The following is a 19,878-nucleotide window of genomic DNA, read 5'->3' as shown; positions in this document are numbered from 1 at the left end:
GATGTGGCGGCCGTGGTGCGGGCGGCCCGGCAGGTGAGGCGCACCCCACAGCCCGGCAGGTGCGGCGCGCAGCGCGGCCTTCAGCGATGTTTATGGCTGTGACAGGCGGCGGTGGCGGCGCTGGTGACGGTGACCGAGCAGGCGGGGGAGTTCCGGAGCGTGCTGGAGCTGTCCGACAGGTGCGAGCGAGGGCCTGGCGCCCGCGTCCCGGCGGGGCTGTGGCCGTGCTGCCGGCCTCGCTGCTCGGTTGGCCTCGGTTCCACCTCAGACTGGCTCGGTGTGGCACTCTGTTCTAGGTTCCCAGGGTTCGTGCTGCCATGTCTGGGCGTTCACCCTGTGCAGGAGGTTTCTCCAGAAGAGCAACGCAGTGTTACTTTAAAGGTAAATTAGTGGCAGGTAGCCCGGTGCAGCTGTGATGTGTTGCTGTGTGGACACATTGCCTGGGTCGTGGCAATCCCCAAGCTGGGGGGGGTAAGGATGGAGCACAGCCCTGCCGAAAAGGACCTGGGGGTGCTGGTGGATGGCAAGCTGGATGTAAGCCAGCAATGTGCCCTCACAGCCCAGAAAGCCAACCAGATCCTGGGCTGCATCAAAAGAAGCACGGCCAGCAGTGTGAGGGAGGTGATCCTGCCCCTCTGCTCTGCGCTGGTGAGACCTCACCTGCAGTACTGCATCCAAATGTAGAGTCCTCAGAATGGGAGAGACGTGGATCTGTTGGAGCGCATCCAGAGGAGGACCACAAGAATTATTCAAGGAATGTAACACCTCTCCTACAAGGACAGGCTGAGAGAGCTGGGGCTGTTCGAAACAGAGAAGAGAAGGCTCCAAGGAGACTTGAGAGCGGTTTTTCAGTATCTGCAGGGGGGCTGTAAGAAAGAAGGGTACAGACTCTTTATTAGGGTCTGATATGTTAGGACAGGGGGGCTTGGTTTCAAACTAAAAGAGAGGAGTTTCATATTCACATTGGATATAAGGAAGAAGGACTAGACGACCTTTTAGAGTCCCTTCCAACTCAAACAATTCTGTGATTCTATGCTATGGCTACACTGGAGATGCAGAGGGGTGCCCTGGTCTGCCTGATTCCAAGTTTAGTTGTGTTTCTGTAAAGTGGAGGACACAGCAGACCAAACCCCAGGGCCTCCAGCATAGCATCTGCCTGTGTGACTTCAGCAGCAGAGAGCCATCTGGCCCCGGTAGTGATGCTGCTGCCAAGCAGTTCTGAAAATCCCAAGTGAACAGTTAGCTTACAGCGAACAGAATGCGTCTTGTTTGCAGATGGCCCTTTGTTAGTGGGGGACTGGGAGGATACCAGTTTGTGCCCTTAGCCTGGGGAGCTTGGAGAACTGTGTGCAGCCACATAACATGACCAGACTGACTATGGACTTTGTTACTACTTCTGGTCCTATGGAAAGTTCACCTTGAAAGGAGGGGTCTTTGCGTAAAGTAGGAAAATCCTGCAGGTCTCTGAAGTACTGCTGGTGGCTCAACTTTCAGTAATAGCAAGTTCAAGGTACAAAATTTAAGAGGAGTGAAGGGAAAGGCTGATGGTACAAAGCTGGGAGAAGTGGATGACACAGCAGAAAGCTGTGCTGCCACTTGGCAAGACCTGGGCATGCTAGAGAGTTGGGTAGAGGGGAACCTGATGAGATTCAACAAGTACAAGTGTGGGGTCCTACGCCTACAGGGGAATAACTGTATGCATCAGTACAGGTTAGGGGCTCACCTGCTGGAAAGCAGCTCTGCAGATAAGGACCTGGGGGTCCTGGTGGACAACAGGTTGCCCATGAGCCAGCAGTGTGCCACTGTGGCCAGGAAATGCAAGTGAATCACAATTTTGCATTCATACAGCTTCCACCTCATAAGGTCAATGAGGATTGCTTTTGTTCTTGCAGGATCTGGATGCAGCATTGCCACTTATAGAACTCTACAAAGATAAGTTGGTGGCAATTGGAGAAGTAAGTAGAATTTCAAAATGGGTTCAAATGTATATGGCTTTGGCAGCATCTGCCACCAGTTACAAAACCTCAGTGAACGTTTGGCTTTGTATAGGCTACAAATGTTGCTGGCAGTCTGAAAAAACACATGTTTGATTTGTAATTCTCTTAATATGATCTCCTTTGTACATTTGCCCAAATCCCTGTTTTCCTTCATTATATTGTTATTAGAAAATAGTTACTCTTGTTCAGGTCCTTCCTCCCTTCCACAACACAGTTAGGCCAACCTATGGTTTCAGCATGCCTTAGTGACTTACGTAAAGTCCTTTCTTCTTGTGATCTCGTCTGTCTCTATCCACATAATATCTATTACACTGTATTCCCTTATAAACAAACCAAGGCTTGAAAACTTTAGGGTAGGGTCTGTCCCATCAGTATGTTGGGTTTGTGGCTGGTTCTGCACTTACTGGAGGAAAGGCAATTGCTGAGAGAACTTGGAGTTAAACTTGTCATGTGTGGAGCCAGGAGTTGAATTCAATGATCCTTATGGGTCCCTTCCAACTCAATGTTCTCTAATTCTGTTTTGTTCTGTACTTTGACAAGGTCGTTGGTTGATATAACAGTGAATTTGGCTTCTTTGACAAAGTTTAAATTCTGTTTGAATGTATTTCGATCAAAAAACTGTGTCATTATTGGGTAATTTTTGCTAGAGATAGGACTACGTGGTAGGTTCAAATCAGAAATTCAACTTAGATTGGAGATCCAGCTTTGAGATTTTATCTGAAATAATATTGAGTAGTATATAAAAACTCAGAAAACTACTTACAGGTTTAAATGCTAAATACAGTCGCTGCTCTCAAATGCTTTCATAATTTAAAGTCTTATTTTGAGAGTGAATTCCTTTCTGAATTAAGCTATAGTTGTGGCTACAGCCTTTTTAATTGTCATCTTTGATAAATATGTTTTGGAATACCTTGCAGGTTTTATACTTTTTTTTCTTTTTCTCTCTGTGCTATTGTGATTTAGTCAAACATTAGGCCTGTACTACTTTTTCTCTTTTGTTCTTGTTCCATAGGTTGGATTAGATTTCACTCCCAGATTTGCCAGCACAGATGAACAGAAGGAAGGACAAAGACAGGTTCTGACCAAGCAGGTTGAGTTAGCAAGAAAACTGGATTTGCCTTTGTAAGTTTTACTCATAAGAGAGTTTTCCAGATCTCAGTAACCTCTGTAAATAGTTCCCAGGATTTATAATTACTAAGAGCCTCCCGAACTTACATGGCTTAAAGTGGTATTAGTGTCCTGACAGTCTCCAGCTGGAGATGTAATTACTGAGTTTTGCCCATGAATACATTGGTGTTCTCTATCCTGTCCTCACAGTGTTGTTGCTAAATATTCACTGTGGCTAAAATGATTTAAATGCACATCTCTAGACCTTTTTCCTGGTAAAAGTGCTAACACAGATGAATTGTTTTCTTCCCAACCTGCTGTTGGTTCATTGCAGCCTACTGTAGGGAGCCTGCTTTAGCAGGGAACTGGACATGATGACCTACAGGTGTCCCTTCCAATCCCTATGATTCTGTGATTTATGTTTATTGAAAAATAGATACAGATACTGTTGCTTAACTTCCTAATGCCAGGGCTCTCTCTCTTTGCAGAAATGTTCACTCCCGCTCAGCTGGAAGACCGACCATTAATCTCTTAAAGGAGCAAGGTATGTCTTTAATGCGTTTTTTTCCTTCTTATTTTTTGCCAACAGAATTTTGTAGTGAATGATTTCTTCAGTTCTGTTATGCTTTCCTATCATTTTGTGCCCAAGAAACTTGTGAAGAGCAGCGTAGAGATTCTGTATTCACTCTTTGGTGGGGCTGAGGTCCAGTTTGAAGCTGACATTGTGAACCTGCTGTAAACAGTGCTAATAAATTGGTTTGTTTCTTTTCTCCAAGGTGCTTCAAAGGTGTTGCTTCATGCATTTGATGGGAAGCCATCTGTAGCCATGGAAGGGGTGAAAGCTGGATACTTCTTCTCCATTCCTCCTTCCATTATAAGGAGTGATCAGGTAGCATTTGAAGGGGATCACTCCTGCTCTGTGCTTAGGGACTGCAGGTGATAGTTGGCAGCTTAACATGTTGGCAAACGTAACTACATTTTTACTGTGCAGCTCAGAAGAATGCTTGGTTGTTTGGTTGTTTTTCATTGAGTCTGTATCGTATAAGGGACTATCACGTACATATGATTACAGTCACTTGAGGCTTTTTGATAGAAGATCCCACTTTCAGTTACTTTTTAAATTGCCATTTTACTTTGGCTATATTTCTGTCTGGGGCTTTTGCCATATCTGGACATTTGGGGGAGAAAGTTTGGCTAAAACAGTTCAGCTATTCCTGAGAAGCAAGCATTAAGAAAGCGAGCATTTATTCTCTCATTTTATTGTGTTCTGATGAACTTTTCTGTGGAAACTTTTGATGCTGTAATGTTTTAGAGCAGGGAGATGACGCATGGAAAAGGACTAGTTTCTGTCTCCGTGCTATGGCACTTTTTGTTCAAAAGGAAATGTACTTACAATTGGCTAAGTTACAGGGCTTTGAAAAGTGGTGATTAGTGCATGGCATGCTGCTCAAAGCATCAGCTACACTGCTTAAGATCAGCACTGGCCAGTTTCAGCCTTGGACTCGATGAAATGCTGCTTCTGTTTCTACTCTGGGCTGCTGCAAACTATGCTGACTTCTCAGGTAGCAGTCTGTTTCCATCCTGCACCATCATCATTTTCTGTGATAAGCTCAGGAAATGTACGAAAGGAAAAGGCATCATTCAAGTGGGAAGGTTGTGAGAGATGGATATGGTTGGGGATAAGGGCAGGAAGCTGCAGAAAGGAGAACAAACCGGAGCTGAGGGGTAAAAGCAGAAAGGGGAAAAAAGATATTCAAATGCTGTATGTACAGAAAAGTAGTAGATTAAAACTGCATTGACAGTCTAATTCTGTGCAATATAATCACATAATTTGATAAAGTAATAAAGGATCCAGTATTCAGGTAATAGTGCTTCAGATGTTTAGAGTCACAAAAAATAGGATAATCCTTTTTTAAAGGGACTTCTTGAGCAATTCCTGGTATTCTTGCTGCCATTCTGAATTTGTTGATAGTATATTGACAGTGGCATCAGTCTTTGAACATTGCTTTTAAATGCAGAGTTTATATCTTATATTTTTTTCCCGCAAGTCTAAGTGCATAAAACATTGAATAGTTCTCTTTATTGTCTTCAAGAAGCAGAAACTTGTGAAAGTGTTACCTCTGGAAAGTATATGCTTGGAAACTGACTCTCCTGCTCTGGGGCCTGAAAAACAGGTAAATGATGGGCGGGGACTTCTATGTTTGTAGATATACAATGACTCCTTGTGGAGGTTAGTTGATAGCGTGGGAGAGAGGAGGAGTGTAGGTGGGGACAGTGGGTGAAGGATATGTACAATTCAGAGAAATAGCTGAAGAGGTTGCATTCCTGAAGCTGGGAAAGAAAAAGAAATTCCAGAAAGGGTCAAAGGGGAAAATGATTGAAGGACAATAGATACCTGTAATTTCTCTACCATAGATAGGTACAGAGTGACTAAAGATGTGTCGGGAAGTACCGAATCTGAAGCACTTGTCATCTGGAGGGATCTCTTATTTGGTCTGTTTGATTAAATTTTTTTTGTTTTAATCCAGGTGAGAAATGAACCAAAAAATGTTTACATTGCTGCAGAATATATTGCTAAAATTAAAGGAATTCCGGTTGAAGAAGTTATAGAAGTGACGACACAGAATGCACTGAAAGTATTCCCCAGACTTCGTAACTTCCTTCAGGTATAGACTTAGAAACTGAAATATATGCCGTTGGTGAAACTATTGGTTATGATGTAATAAATAAAACCAAGGCACATCTTGGCCTTAAGAGGAGTTTTGCTATCAGAGACGTCAAGAAGTGAGCACAGTGTTGTACAGATACAAGTTACAATGGATACAGCAAGTTCGTCATAGGCCTTCTGTATACAACGTTATTGGCTTTTAAATGTGATAAAGATATGTTGTTCTTCATTCCACTGACTGGAAGTTGCTTGTCTGTGGCCCCACGTGTGTGTTATGTTAGCTCCATTAGGACCTGATTGAAAATCCCAGCTGGATGGATGTGCTCTGTGTGTCACACAGACTGGGCTCTGAGCAGCTCCAATTCTTTTCAATGTGCAGTTGGAAGGAAAGAATGGCAGTCCTTCTACTTTCCCCTTCCGTTTTCCCTTGCATACAGTAACTTAAGAGCTTCTCAGATCTTGGCTATTTTGAGAAGGGTGTGTTTTTTTTATTATTTCTTGAATGTCTCTCAAGGGAAGAACTCTGGATTTGATCTTATCTGCAGGCCTACTCTCCTGTCTGCCCAGTATCAGGAGGCAGGGAACGTGAAAGGGTAACAAGTCCAATGTTCTGAGATCTTAGAGGGACTTTTCTGCTGTGGATTCTGCTATGATAGCCAGTGTTCTAAAAACTGGATGTTGTGTTGTCTCATGGTACCTTGTATGAATGTGCACCTGCTGAAATACCAAACAGACATCTGTTGACTTAACAGTGAAGAGATGAGTTACAAATGACACTTGTTCTGAGGGCCGAGTAGGGAGGTACAGGCCTTGTCTCCCTGGGGATTGTTAGTAGCTTGGTGAAGAAAATAGGGAAGTATTAGTTTTTAGTCCATGACCGCCTTTAGTAGAAAATCATGCATCCTATCAGCCCTTGGCTGATAAGAGCATTTGGCTTTAAGATTGGGCACACATATGATTTTCCAGATTAGGCTTCTTCCTGTCTCCCTGCTTAAGCATCTCCCTGGTTGCCCCTTTGGAAAATGGTTTGTAATGCCCTGTTCTGAATTCATCAGATGTCTGCCTTTCTGTGGGCTGGATGAGGAGGAAAGATAATATTGTCTTTATTGGCATATCAGGTTGCTAGCAGTAAATAGCTTAGAGCTGAGTACTTCTGTCTTACAGGTCAGGAAGAAGGTTTTGTTTTGTTTTTTATTTGCTGTTTTGAGGATTCAGATGGAGAAGGTATCAGTAAAATAGAAATGGGAGCAAAGCCTTGTGATATAAGGCATACCCACACTGTGGTATTATTCTGCTGCTTAATCAGAGTTACCTTATCAAATTTAAATATTTGTTTCTAAGCAGTCTTGCAGCAAACAACAAAACTTGAAGAATTAATCTCTGTTACAGTGTGCACGCAGATCAGCACCGCTTGAATCTCCTGAAGCTTTGACACAGAATAGTTAGGGCCATTTGTTATCCTGGATCTACAGGCACCAGTTCCACTGAATTAGTGAGCGATGCAGTTTGCCTCCAGGTGGTGCTAGGGAACAGGTGTGCAATAGTCTTAAGTTATATGATATTGATTATGTTGGCATGGGAGATGCTAAGCAGGTGATATCAGGCTACCTTACACGTGCTTCATGCTGACTGTGAAGCATGGGAATGCAGTTATGTATGGAGAAGGACGAGAAGCTGTACCAGCTCTGGGGTGCTATTTGGTTGGCTTTGCTAGCCCTGAACATGCAGCTGGCGATGAGAGCAGCAGGCTCTGGAAATAAGCTTGTTTCTTTGCACAGGAGATCAACTTTTGTATGTGTTCATTTGGCAGCGAGGTCAAGCTGATGTATGCTGAACCCAGTTGCACCAGTGTGGTTGTTGGGATGAGCTTTCCTGCGTAGCATGGGGCAGTGGAGTAGCCAGGGGTGTGCTGAGGGACAGATGCAATGCAATTTCACGTGGACTCCAAGTTGAGCTTTCAGAAATCTCAAGGGGAAATGAGAGAGAAAGCACAGAACCATTGGAGATGCAGCTTTCCTGTTCAGTCATGCCTTCAGCTTGCTGGGCCAGTGGCAGCCCCAGCAAGCTCTCACAGCACGCCAGGAGCAGAGCAGTGCCCGGGCGTCCCTAACTTTGCGTCTGTGAAAAGCAGGCCACAGAAATATTAAATAAGCTGCCCAGTGGCTCCAAAAGTTGGCAGCGACGTGAAGAATGGTCAGTTATGAGCTCTACCCTCAACCATCGTTCTCCCCTTGGGTGCTCCCAACAGCAGACCTGGTAGTATGGCTTTTCTCATCTGTCTTGCAGGCTCTACGTGGAGTGATTAAAAAAATGAAGAAAAGTTTGTGATTTTTTTTGTAAAAATAGTGCCTTCAGGGTGCCTCATTCACTACTCAGTGCTCAGTCTTTGGTGCAGCTCTGGTGGGTACAGCTCCTGCTGGAAGAAATGCCATGTGTCACTTGGTGCTTTCCAAATTTAAAAGACAGCACACAGATGGGTGCGAGTGGGTGTGTACAGGCTTACAGTGAATGCATCGCTCAATAGAAGACACACATCACGAGGAGGATGCAGAGTAATAGTAGTGATGTTAACGTACTTTCCACAGCCTGAGCTTGCAGTTCATCTGTGGAGGTCTGCAGGTGCAGCAGCCTCACAGGGCCCTTCTGAAACTTCCCCTGAGGGCCTGCTTCTGCCAAATGGGCAAGCTGTGAGGATAAGTAGTTGTTCAAGATTTTAACGTGGGAACAAGTGAGGAGGTGACAATAAGGCCAAGCTGATAATACGTGTTATCCTGTTACTCACTGTGATAAGAGTTTGAAAAAATTGACCAAAGGCGTTTGCAGGAGGTGCTTTCAGCTGGCTCCTATGCAATGCATAGATAGGGTCTTTAGGAGCAGAAACAGTAAATAATTGGCTGGAAATGCAGCTTTTATCACTAATGAGCTTCTGCTTTTGTTTGTTTTTTCATTAATGCTGGCTGGGGCCTTTGTTTCCATTACGGAGCAGGAAAATGAATTTGAGAAAGTCACTGGCTTAGCAGAAAGGTTTGTTGTCCTTCTCTTTGCTTTCTATATGGAATTAAAAAGACGCAATTGGGATCAAAGAAAAGTTACAGGCTGCCACAGCACCTCATTGTCTCAGTGCTTTCCTTTCCAGCAGGTGGTTATCCCTCCCTTTGTGCCCCAAAGCTGGTTTTCCATGGACATGAGCTCCCTTCCTGCCCTGAGCACTAGCCATCTTTTCTGCCCTTGTAATGCTGTGAGTCATGGAACTGTGAAAAAATAATGGTGGAGAGAAAAAAGCAATGAGGCAGTAGGACATGCAGCCCACTCTATCCAGAGCTGTTCCCTTTGGCACTGCGAAGGGTGTACACCTGGGTTTTGTCTCCTTAAATGGGCATGTTAGGATCTTGGGTTTGTTTTGGCTGTGCCAGATCTGTGTGTTCTGTCACTGAGTAGTGAAAGCCAATGATTGGTTCCTTGTCAGCCCAGCCTCAGCACAGATCAGGCAGTGTCCCTGTGTTAACAGAAGATAACTCATTGCACAGGCAGCACAGGGATTTTCTATGGGACCTCTGCACCACGCCAGTGCCACTCTCCTGTGTGTGCCCTGTGATGCTCCCATTGCAGCCCTGCAGTCCCACCCCACTCCCAGCCACCTCATTCCCAGCTCCCCATGCGTTTCCCTCATCCCTGCTGTGGTACTACCCTGTGGGACCAGACCTCCGTGCACTACACTGCCATGGCTGGGAAACTAGAGGGCTGGGGTTTATCTGGCAGGAAGGCCTGTCCTTGTGATGTGCGCTGCTGGAAAGGGCGGCTTTGAAGTTTCGGTTGGCCCAGGCTGTTTGCTATAAATACACAGAGAGAGCACTTCTGAGCTCAGTCTTTCTGGACACACAACAAAGAGGGAGGAAGCGAACAAACAGCACAGTGGGAAGAAGAAATGGAGCACCATGTGGGGAGCTCCCATCAAAGCACCCCTGGATAACTTCCCTTCTGTTTTGGGGTCACTGTTCCTGCCTGGGAAGCTCCGAGTGGGAGCTGAGCTTTGTGCTCATGCACCATGTGACCTGCACGTGTGGGTGTCAGTGCCCTCTGAAAACATCCCCTGCCAATCTGTGCATGTATGTGGGACTTTATCCGAAGAGGCTCCTTTTATGAGGGTGTTCAGAATCGGGGATGAGGCATCCACACAAAACACATGCTCACGCACAGTCAGCCAAAGCAAGCATTGAAGTGTTTCACTGCATACACACTGACCCACTAAGAGATCCCAGAAGGACAATTAGCCAGCACATCTTGGATCGGACGTAAGGTACCTCATGGGCTTTCCATCCTTTCACCCCACGGAGACCCCACGTTATGGTTCTTGGCTATTTTTCACTTGTACCCATACTGTCCTCTTGGTGGTAACCGGGTTATACTTATCTGATGGGGCCTCTCACGGTTTATACATGTGGTAGTCCCAATTTTGTCCCAAGCTGCGTGACACAGCAGAGGAAAGGTCCCCATTGAAGCAAGTGGAGAGAAAAGATAAAGGGCTCCTTTCTCGCTATGAGACTTTGCCAGTGATACGCTTATGCATGGCTGTACCACCCAGCGTGCCTCTGGGCTACTTGTTCTTAAAAACCCCATCTGGACTCCAGCTTTCAGCCCTCGGTAGGTATGACTATGTAGGTATGAGGGAGGATGAGAGAAAGGTACAAATCTTGTTCTTGTGTAGACCTCTTAGTGCATTAACACCCATAGCTTAGTTGTGTTACTGTGTAGACTGACAAACCTTTGGAAACAGATAGCTGTAAGGAAGATCTGTATCTGAAAGCCCTTTTTCTGTTGTAGATAGCAGCTCTCTACCCAGTGTGTCAGTATTTAGAAAACAAACAGTTACCACCACCAACAAAAAGTTTGATTTCATAAATATGGACCTCAGAACACCAAGATCATATTTCCCTTGTTTTTATACATGAGCTGCGTGACTGTAAATAAGCATGCTGAGTGCAGTTCATACACATGGGGGAGGGTCACAACTATACCTACACAGGTGCCAGGAGCACTAACAATAAAAACAAACAAAATTTAGTACAGCATTTCAAAAGATTCTCTTAAACTTCAGATAGATGCAAATAGGAGCAAGAAGGAAATAGCATCTGGCCTGTGGTGACCAGCAGAAAATAACTATTTGGAGAAAATCAGAGATCAGAACTGCTTCGTCATGTGCTGTCCATGTGATCTGGCCATAAAGCCACTCTGAGTGATCGAGAGAGGGTGATTCAGGATGGAGGTGTCCTCATACGGCTTACTGCCAGCTATTACTTGTATACCCTTTGGACCTGGCATAACAGCTGCAAAGGTGGGGCTGTGTCATAGCCATCCAGCCATAGGAGCCTGATCAGAACAGCATCAGGAGTGAGTCATTGTAAAGGGAGGTGTGAAAATACCTTTTCACCTGGCTTCTGATGTGTCTTATGCTGCTAAAAGTGTTAAAAAAATAGAGATCAGGATCTGTGGAAAGGCACAGCTGTCCATGTTTGGTCTGGGAAATCACTGCAGGATAGTGCTGTTCTCCTGGAGTAATTAAGTAATTAATATAAAAACAATGAACTTGCTCAGTGACACGCTCTGCTTTTTGAAGGCATGGGTTTGCATTGAGCAAAAAGGTGTGCTCTCGTTCAGCCAGCAAATGATTGCTTCCCTTGTGGGGGAAGGTCAGTATTGTTCCTCATTTTATTTAGCAGTGTGTGCAGGACACAGGCTTAGGCACAACTTTGGAACTGATCTCCGAGATGTGTACCCACTGCCTCTGCTGACAGACTGGTGTCTGCATCTCTGCCCAGACATGTGGCTCTCTGCTCAGGAAGCTCTCCGGCACTGGGCTGGTGGTGCTACTTGGTGTTGGTCTGGTACCAGTGTAATCACAACGTGTGAACCTTTGCTACTTCCCTGGAAGGGGACGTACCTGGCTGTTATCTTTACTTTCCTTCTAGCCATTACGTGGCATGATCAGGGTATCTGTCCTCGCAGAGTTCCTGGAAGCCGTTTCAGCACACTATAATTAGATTGCATGAGGTTTGGCCTTCTGCTTTATCTTCCAGCTATCATTCTCCAATATCTGAATCAATGCAGAAGGAGAAGTGATTGATGGGGAGGCTGTGGATGACCAGAGGTGACTTACAGTCCATGGAAAATATCAGTGGTATCAGTGCAGACTCCCTGCAGACCCGTTTTTCTTTGGAGTGAAAATGAGATGCTGGGATTTGAGCAAGGCGTCATGTAGCAGCTTGGAGCTGAGCCTCCCACAGGCTGTTGTTTTTAAGTGCTTTGAAATGAGAGTCTGAACTTTTTGACCTTCACCACTATCCACTGAAATACTGCTGCTTCCAGCACCCAGACATGTACCCTGGGAAAAGCTGCACTACCGTGAGAGTTGCTGACTGTGCAGTGAGGAAGAAAAGAAGGTGACAGTGAGCAGGCACCCGGGGATGTTGCTGAGCATGGTGCACCCAAGCCACCAGCCCAGCTGGGGCTGGCCAGGGTTTTCTCTCACCAGTGTGTTCGAGTAACTTATGGCTTTTCATGAGTTCTGTGAATCTGCTTGCTGACATCCAACACAGCTTTCGTCCCATGCATAGCTCCAAGGAGCCCAAGTTCTACTGCCTGTGAAGAGAAGTAAGCAATCAAAAGTTATTCTCGGGACCTAAGTTATTTCCTCTTCGCTCCTCTCCTAGGGTTTCTAAAAGCTGCCATCCATTTGCACTGTCTGAGGTCTTAAGGGACATAAATGCTCTGTTTAGCCTGTATTTGCAGTTCATTGGAAATACAGGATTATCTCCAGAAGCTTAAACAGTCTGAATGCCACTCTGGCGGATCTGGTTCCTGTTTTGAATGTTGCTATATTGATGGCTGTAGTGAGATTGACCTTGTTGTGTGCTATTCTGCCTTATTTTGTTTTCTTGGCAGCACCAGAAATTAATTAAACAGATTCCATGTTGGAGAATGCGTCCAAGCAATGGGTCCTTCCCTTGGTCCAAACAAATAGATTCAGTCAAAAACAGATAGATCAATCCCCTTACTTACGCCCCTTTAAAACTCTCTTCCTGTGTTCTCTCTAAACTCAATGCACTGAAAAGCCTTAGTGCAATGTAGCACAATATTTTCTTTTTTTACTGGCTTGGTCTTATTATTTCATATGAGAAGAGCCACAGGGATTTGAAAAGATAAATAATTTGTAAGTCAGCATGCCAGCTTTTGGGCTGAGATGATGTGATAGCTGCTCCAGTAAAGCATACCAGTGAATGCGTTCATCAACACCTTGGAGAACACTGAATTATCTCCCCCATAGTAAAAGGGAGAATTTTCCCTGAGATGTTCTGGCTTTGTGGCTGATCTGAAACAGTCTGAATGTTGTTGGGCGTACTATAAAGAGAGCTGTCTGAAGGGGTCTTTGAAGAATGCTTGCAGTGCTTTCCCAACAAAGGAGCAGAAAAAGTCCCTTTTGGTGTCTGGATGGCCGAGTTCCTCCTATTCAAGTGGTGTAGGCTGCAGGAATGTTATTGCATTTTCCATAATGTGCTCTCACAGCCAGGGGCTTGGGCAGGCATTGTTTTTTTTTTATTCAACTCTACACAAAAAAAAACCCCTCTGATTTTTAGTTATGCTGAGGTCAGCCAACGTCTTCCCTATGGAATAGATGTAGGCCATTAAGAAACATGGCTCTCTTCCTGCTGATAATTTCTTCAGAGAGAAATTGGGAACTTCAAGCTGTTAGTAAATATTTGGGTTTCCTCAATAGTAAAAGTAACGACATTTCTCAAGATCGGGTGAGCAATGTCTTTATAATACAAATGCATTTCCATACTTGGCTCTTAGTAGATCCAAACCCACATTTCCCTTCCATCTAATTTTTAAAGAGTGTGCAAATGGTTGCGATGAAGCAGATAGTAAAAGAGGGTTGTGAAACTGAAGTCCTGCCATGGTGTTTTTTTCACAAGTATTGCACATTAAATTGCTGCAGCTCTCAAGTTATCTGAGACCTCCTAGAAGCAAAGGTGATGTTTTATCCTTGTTCCTTTGAATGGTGCTTTCATTGGCCAGTTGTTCAACATCCTACCGAAGCTGGCTGACACTCGGCGTTTTTTCCTTAATGTTAACGTGGCTTTTCCAATCACTTCTGTCCCACAGGCCTTTGCTAAGTGAGGCTGATGTCATTTCATCTCTCTCACAGAAGAACTTGAGATTGAGACTGTCTGGCAGCACGTTGCCGCAGAGAACAGAGTATGAGGGGAAGAGTTTGTGCAGTGACAACAAAAAGTGCTTTGAGGCTCTTCCCGAAAGTTAACCACTGTTTGGATGAATGAGTACTTGTTGTAAATGAGAATGTTCCTTAAAGGCACCCTCTGCATCTCATGACTTTTATTAATTGTTGTGAACATGGGCAGTGTGTTGTTGCTTACTGTTTATAAAGGATTCAGATGGAGGTTACACTTTTTATGATAGATGAAGAAGCTCTTACCCATGCTGAATAAGATCCGAGCACATTTTACCTACTGGATTTGTTCACTATTTATTTATCTATTAATTAATTTATTTAAAACACAAATTCTGTGTACGTAACATATTTTCCCCACTTGCTTGGAAACTCAGGAGAGAAATTCTGTTACGTGTTACAGACTGACAGCTGACTACAAAAGGAAAACCAGATGGCAGCACAACAGAAGCAGCAGATGTACATTTCTGCATCTTTTGTGTGGCTGGAGACATCTCAGAATGCTAATTTCTAACATTACTTACAGAAGAGTACCCTGCTCACTTATCACTCCCCATATCTCAAAATATAGAACTTTTCTCTGATGCTTAAGTAAGGGCATACATCTGTGTGCCTGCCAGTATAAAAAAAATTGCATACAGGTCACAGACAAACATCCCTACTATGGGCAGTTATGTTCCAAAATGAAGGTGCCCAGACAAGCACCTGGAGTTAATCTATGAGCAAACTTCAGTTAAGTGCTTTGTATTGCAGATGCTCATTCTGTGAGAGGTTAAGGCTTTATGTTGTGGGGAGAGCAGGGAATGTCGCTGGAATGAGGACTGTATAGGAGGAAGAGGATGTTTACATTTTCCCTGTATTCTCTTAACAGCTTTCAATGAAGAAATTTAAACATGCAACTCTTTGACCACTTTATTTCAAGTCCAGCTTACTGGGGTTTGTTTAATACCTTGCTAAAATAGTTCATTTCCAGCTCAGCTGGAACTTCAGATCTTTTGTTCTGAAATCACTTTCTTAAGCTGCTGTTGGGTTTTTATTTATTTATTTCTGGGGGTCTGAAGAACACGGTGCATTTCTTCAATGGAGACTGTCCCTGCACTGAGATCAGCGTAACCGGGACTTGAGTGCCTTATAAAATAACATTTAAATTCTTGACAGTAAGGACTGACACGGTTTGAAACATTGCAAACAGAAAATCCTGGAAATCTGAACTGTGTGCCAGGTGCACGCAAAAATGCCAGTTTTATTTTTGAAGAAGTGTTGGTGTTTTGGCAACATTCTATGGTCCCAATCCCAGTGAAATGTTCATTTAAGATTCCTACCCTCAGGCTCAAGTTTCACCTAGATAGATACACCTGTGGATTTCTAGGTGGAAGACTTAGATGCTGTTGAAAGGTTTGGAAAAAGAATGTGACTAGGAATTAATACAGCTGAAATAACCTAGCTAGGGGTGTTAGGAAGCTAATTACACCTTGAAAGCAGCACTATATAGCTGACTTTATTTTGTTACATGCTCCAAACTGAAATAAAAGGACACCTTCTTAATGATGTTTCATCCACAGATGGCACAGTTGTGGAAATAGTTATGAAAATACATCACTTTTTCAATTGACAATATATTATAGTAACAGGAACAGATTTTGGATGAGAGGCTAGATTGAAATAGTTAAGCAGCAGTTGTAAGCTAAATTTGTCCTGCAAACCTTGACATAAGTCTTCTGTTTTTACCTTCATAAATTATCCATGAAACACAGAACTCCAAGGATGCACATTTTAAGTGAGCTCCCTCCATGGCTGTTTCTCACAGGATAACTTTCTCCTGCTGTTCAACAACGTCCTTGGCCCTCTTCTCATACAAAGCGATGTAAATCACAAGTAATGGTTGTGAAGCCTTCTCCCTGCTTTGAGGGAAACATATCCCTCCAGCCAGGCCATGCCTCTTCTCCTTCATACCAAGCGTCTGCACTGCCTTGTCACGTCCATTGCAACCAGGTGCTTTTTTCACTGCCTCAGACATCATTTTGAGAAAGGTGTTCGGTTATTTCTTCTGTGTGGGATTCCCGTGTAGAAAGCAAGTGAAGCTTTGTGTGTTGTCATGCAAAGAGGATGCTGTCTGTTTGCTGTGAAAGTGGAAAGTCAGACACATCTGCAACTCTAGAACAGGCTGACCTTGAACCTTACTCAGAGCATATCCACCAGCACTGCTACAGAGTCAATAGTGTAACAGCAGGGAAAAGAAGAATGGGAGGAGAACAAAGCCTCATTCCTATGTCTGTAGGGATAAATGTTGTCACTGGATGGACTGCAAGGTCATCTAAAACATAATGGAAAAAAAAAGTTAAATGAAATCAGATCACTGTTTACACCTTCTTTGGAAAGAACAAGAACAATACCTATGTACCCAAAGAACTGTGGTCCTTTCCTCAGCTGCAAGGCCTACTACAGTGTGAAATTCTCCATTGTCTAAATGAGTTGGAGAGGTAGGAGAGCTCCCAGCTCATACCAGACACTGAACAGCGACTATCCCAGGCCAACCCTGTGCTAAGGATTGCTCTGGTAGTTGAGCAGTGTAGACGGCTCGGCTCCCGTGACCACAGATACTGTTGGAAGTACAGGATGTGGTCTCAAGATACTTTTTCAGCACGTTTACTGACATGCTGCACTGACACATCTAAAGTGAAAGCAGACTCTTCTGCTGCTTTGATGTCTAGGAAGAAGAGGAACCAAAACTAAGTCCTATTTTTCACAAAGCTATGCTTCTGCAACAAGTAGCACTTAAACTCTGAAATCAGCCAGAATAAATGAATTTACCCAGCATGTGATCTGATACAAGAGAAGTACGGCTAGATCAGGCTTGTTCTTGGAATGAATGAAGGACGCAAAGAGGGCATGAATCTGGTCTAGATAACTTCATTGCAAAAAAAAGCAATTTGCTTATCTGTGATCTGTGAATTCAAGATTTGCTTCCTGTAGTCTCTAAAAATCCACAGTGCCCGCAGTCATCACTACTGGTGCTTAGCTAAGTGCTCAGGGAAAGCAAACATAGCCAAGTTAGCATTTTGAAGAATGTGTTCATAGTACTATTCATGCTCTAAATTAGATCAGGAACTGTGGCTTAAATAGATCACCTGATGTTAACTAAACTACCAGATCATAATTAGCGAGGAAGCAAGGCCGGTGGCTAAGCCCATCTACCACTCATATGCAAATCTGATTAGGCTCAAACATACGCACCAGCAGTTTGCAGCATGTTATTTGCTGAGCACACGCAAAATGATTTCCCACAGAAGCCAGTACCAAACTGAAATATCTGGGTATTTTCCTAATGCTCTTTGCAATCTATTTTTATAATGGCACATTGTCCTGAGCAGCAGAATTATAAATGATGGTGGGGCTGCCAGAGACCACTCCTACACAAACACATACCGGGCAAGGTTTTAGGGAATATCACTGACTGAGGTGACAAGTGACGGCCTACATGTGAGCCACACAGCCTGATTTCTGAGGGGGTTCATCACATCAAACCGCAGAGGTTGGGTGGAAACAAAGAACACTTTGCCTATGGCACTTGATGCAGCGAAAGGCCAGGGTAGAGGCCCATTCCCTAGCACCGTGCCAGTCCCGGGCACCCTTTGCCTCCAGTCAGGCCTCCATCTTTGATTTCACACCACGGCTGCCAAGAGACAAACCTATGGCCTGAGGGGAGCACTGGCTGTGTTTCCTGGGAGCTGGGACCCGGCAGAGGATGCAGCCTGCAGTGTTCCTGATGGGAGGGCTGCCACACACAGACCTGCAGCCGCCCGGCCCTGCGGCACCGGGCGCGTAAACTGAGACAGAGCTTATGGGAATGAGATTATGCTGCTGCTCCCTCGGGGACGTTGTGGGGATTATTTACATCATTTCTGCCTGCGTATGCTTCCCCATCGTCTGCACTGAGAGGCTTCCGAGGTTCACGCTAAAATATAGAACCCAAAGGCAGCCTGTTGGCAAGCAACACCACTCAGCATGCGACTCAGCACCTGGAATAAATAGGGACTGTTCTGTCCAGAAAGACGGCGGGCGTTGATACAGAAGCAGCTCCTTCCCGCTCTGGGAACACCCCGCACCCGGTCCTGGAGCACCAAACGACGCGGGGAGCGCCCGCAGCGCCGCGTCCCCGACCCGCTCCCCTCAGCTGGAGGTAGCCGCTCCCGGCTCCGCGCAGCACCGCCTCCCGCCCCGCCCCGCCCTCTCTTCGGCTTCCATTGCTCACGCCGGGTGCCCGAAGCTGCTTTCCGCCCGGCGGCGGAGCGGTGACCTCGTGGGACGCTGAGCGCCGGTAGAGCCAGGCTGAGGCCGCCGCTGCCGGGAAGCTGGGCGGGGAGACGGCCGAGATGGTGGAGGACGGCAGCGAGGAAGAGGAGGGGGAGGCGGAGGGAGAGAGAGGGGAGATGCTGGGAGCCCCGCAGCACAACGGCTTCCTCCCCGGCAAGGAAGCGGAGAACGGCGGCCCCGGAGGATGCACGGCGGGCGGCGGGCGGGTGGAGACGCGGCTGTCGCGGCGGCGGCTTGCGGTGCTGGCCGTGTTCAGCTGCTACTCTCTGGTGAACGCTTTCCAGTGGATCCAGTACAGCATCCTCAGCAACGTCTTCGTCCACTTCTACAGCGTGTCCTTCACGGAGATAGACTGGCTCTCCATGGTGTACATGGTGGCCTACGTGCCGCTCATCCTGCCCGCCACCTGGCTGCTGGACGCCCGCGGCCTGCGCCTCACGGCGCTGCTCGGCGCGGGGCTGAACGCGCTAGGCGCGTGGCTTAAGTGCGCCAGCCTGGCGCCCGGCCGCTACGCGCTCACCATGGCGGCGCAGGCCGTGTGCGCCGTCGCGCAGGTCTTCATCCTGGGGCTGCCCTCCCGCATCGCCTCCGTCTGGTTCGGCCCCGCCGAGGTCTCCACCGCCTGTTCCGTGGCCGTGCTGGGCAATCAGGTGAGGGGCTGGAGCCGGCTTCGTGCCTGCGTGCGGGGGAGGTGGGCTGAGGTGCTGGCGGTGGGCGCGAAACGATGGCCGTGGCGGTGGGCGACGTGAAGTGGTGGTGGCATGAAGTGTCGTGAGTCGTAGAAGAACTAAGGCTGGAAAGACCCCTAAGGTCATCCTGTCCAACCCCAACCCATCGCCGCTTTGCCCGCTGACCTCATCCCTCAGTGCCACATCAACACGTTTCACGAGCACCTCCAGGGACGGTGCCTCTACCGCCTCCCTGGGCAGCTGTGCCACTGCCTCACTGCTATTTCTGAGGAGAAATGATCCCTGATATGAGGTGGTGTGAGGTGGTGGTGGTGGTGTGAGGCGGTGGCGTGAGGTGGCAGTCGGATCTCCTCACGTCCTCTGCTGGTTTATCAGAGCTGGACCAGGCACCTCTGGAAGCACAGGTGGAGAGGTGAGGTGCTGCTCCTTTTCCTTCCCCCATCGCCTTGTTCTCAGCTCCTGGCCCTGCTCATCTGTGGCAGCAAAATGGTAAAACTCCCACCGAGGTCACTGGTGCAGGCTGAGGGCTTAGGTGTGGTTTTGTTAAGATAATAGAGGTTGTGTTTTCTGTCTCATGAGTCTGATGATATGACTGTGCACTTTGGATTATTAGTGGTAATATTTAGGTGAAGGTTCTCGCTATCATCTACTTCTGAACAATTGTTCTATTGCTGTCCCACAACAATTCATTCTGTGCCTTTCTCTGGACAAGCTAACAATCCATTTTGAACTGAAAATTATTATTAAGAATAGTATTTCAGCAGCCCAACACCAGCTTTGCATCTACTATCCAGAATAAAGTTTCAGGTTTCTTTGTCAGCTACATCTCTGCACTTCAGATGCTCACCAGTCCTCCCA

The 19,878-nt window shown here is 46.1% G+C and overlaps 1 protein-coding gene and 1 long non-coding RNA gene across 4 annotated transcripts in view; one reads left to right on the top strand and one right to left on the bottom strand.

Annotated features, from left to right (window-relative positions):
- The window catches only part of TATDN3 (TatD DNase domain containing 3), a 29,921-nt gene that overhangs the window by 175 nt on the left and 9,868 nt on the right, over window positions 1-19,878 (top strand). The window contains exons 2-10 of one of the 3 annotated variants that reach the window (XM_040697852.2): window positions 1-33; window positions 106-179; window positions 297-381; window positions 1,893-1,955; window positions 3,010-3,119; window positions 3,593-3,648; window positions 3,881-3,993; window positions 5,201-5,278; window positions 5,633-5,770. In XM_040697852.2, coding sequence (XP_040553786.1) covers window positions 1-33; window positions 106-179; window positions 297-381; window positions 1,893-1,955; window positions 3,010-3,119; window positions 3,593-3,648; window positions 3,881-3,993; window positions 5,201-5,278; window positions 5,633-5,770 — 750 coding nt within the window. Of the gene's footprint in view, window positions 34-105; window positions 180-296; window positions 382-1,892; window positions 1,956-3,009; window positions 3,120-3,592; window positions 3,649-3,880; window positions 3,994-5,197; window positions 5,279-5,632; window positions 5,771-18,245; window positions 18,982-19,878 lie in introns of those variants that run through there. The other 2 variants (XM_040697851.2, XM_419425.8) reach the window with 2 other exon arrangements.
- LOC121110254 lies at window positions 10,695-18,822 on the bottom strand. Its single transcript, XR_006938989.1, has 2 exons — window positions 18,270-18,822; window positions 10,695-16,331 (listed from the first exon to the last, which is right to left on the bottom strand). It is a non-coding gene; the product is annotated as an uncharacterized LOC121110254 (long non-coding RNA).

The sequence above is a fragment of the Gallus gallus genome, chromosome 3 (assembly GCF_016699485.2).
Source record: "Gallus gallus isolate bGalGal1 chromosome 3, bGalGal1.mat.broiler.GRCg7b, whole genome shotgun sequence".
NCBI lineage: Eukaryota > Metazoa > Chordata > Aves > Galliformes > Phasianidae > Gallus > Gallus gallus.
Note: the sequence above shows the minus strand (reverse complement) of the source record. Positions and strands in the feature narration are given on the sequence as shown.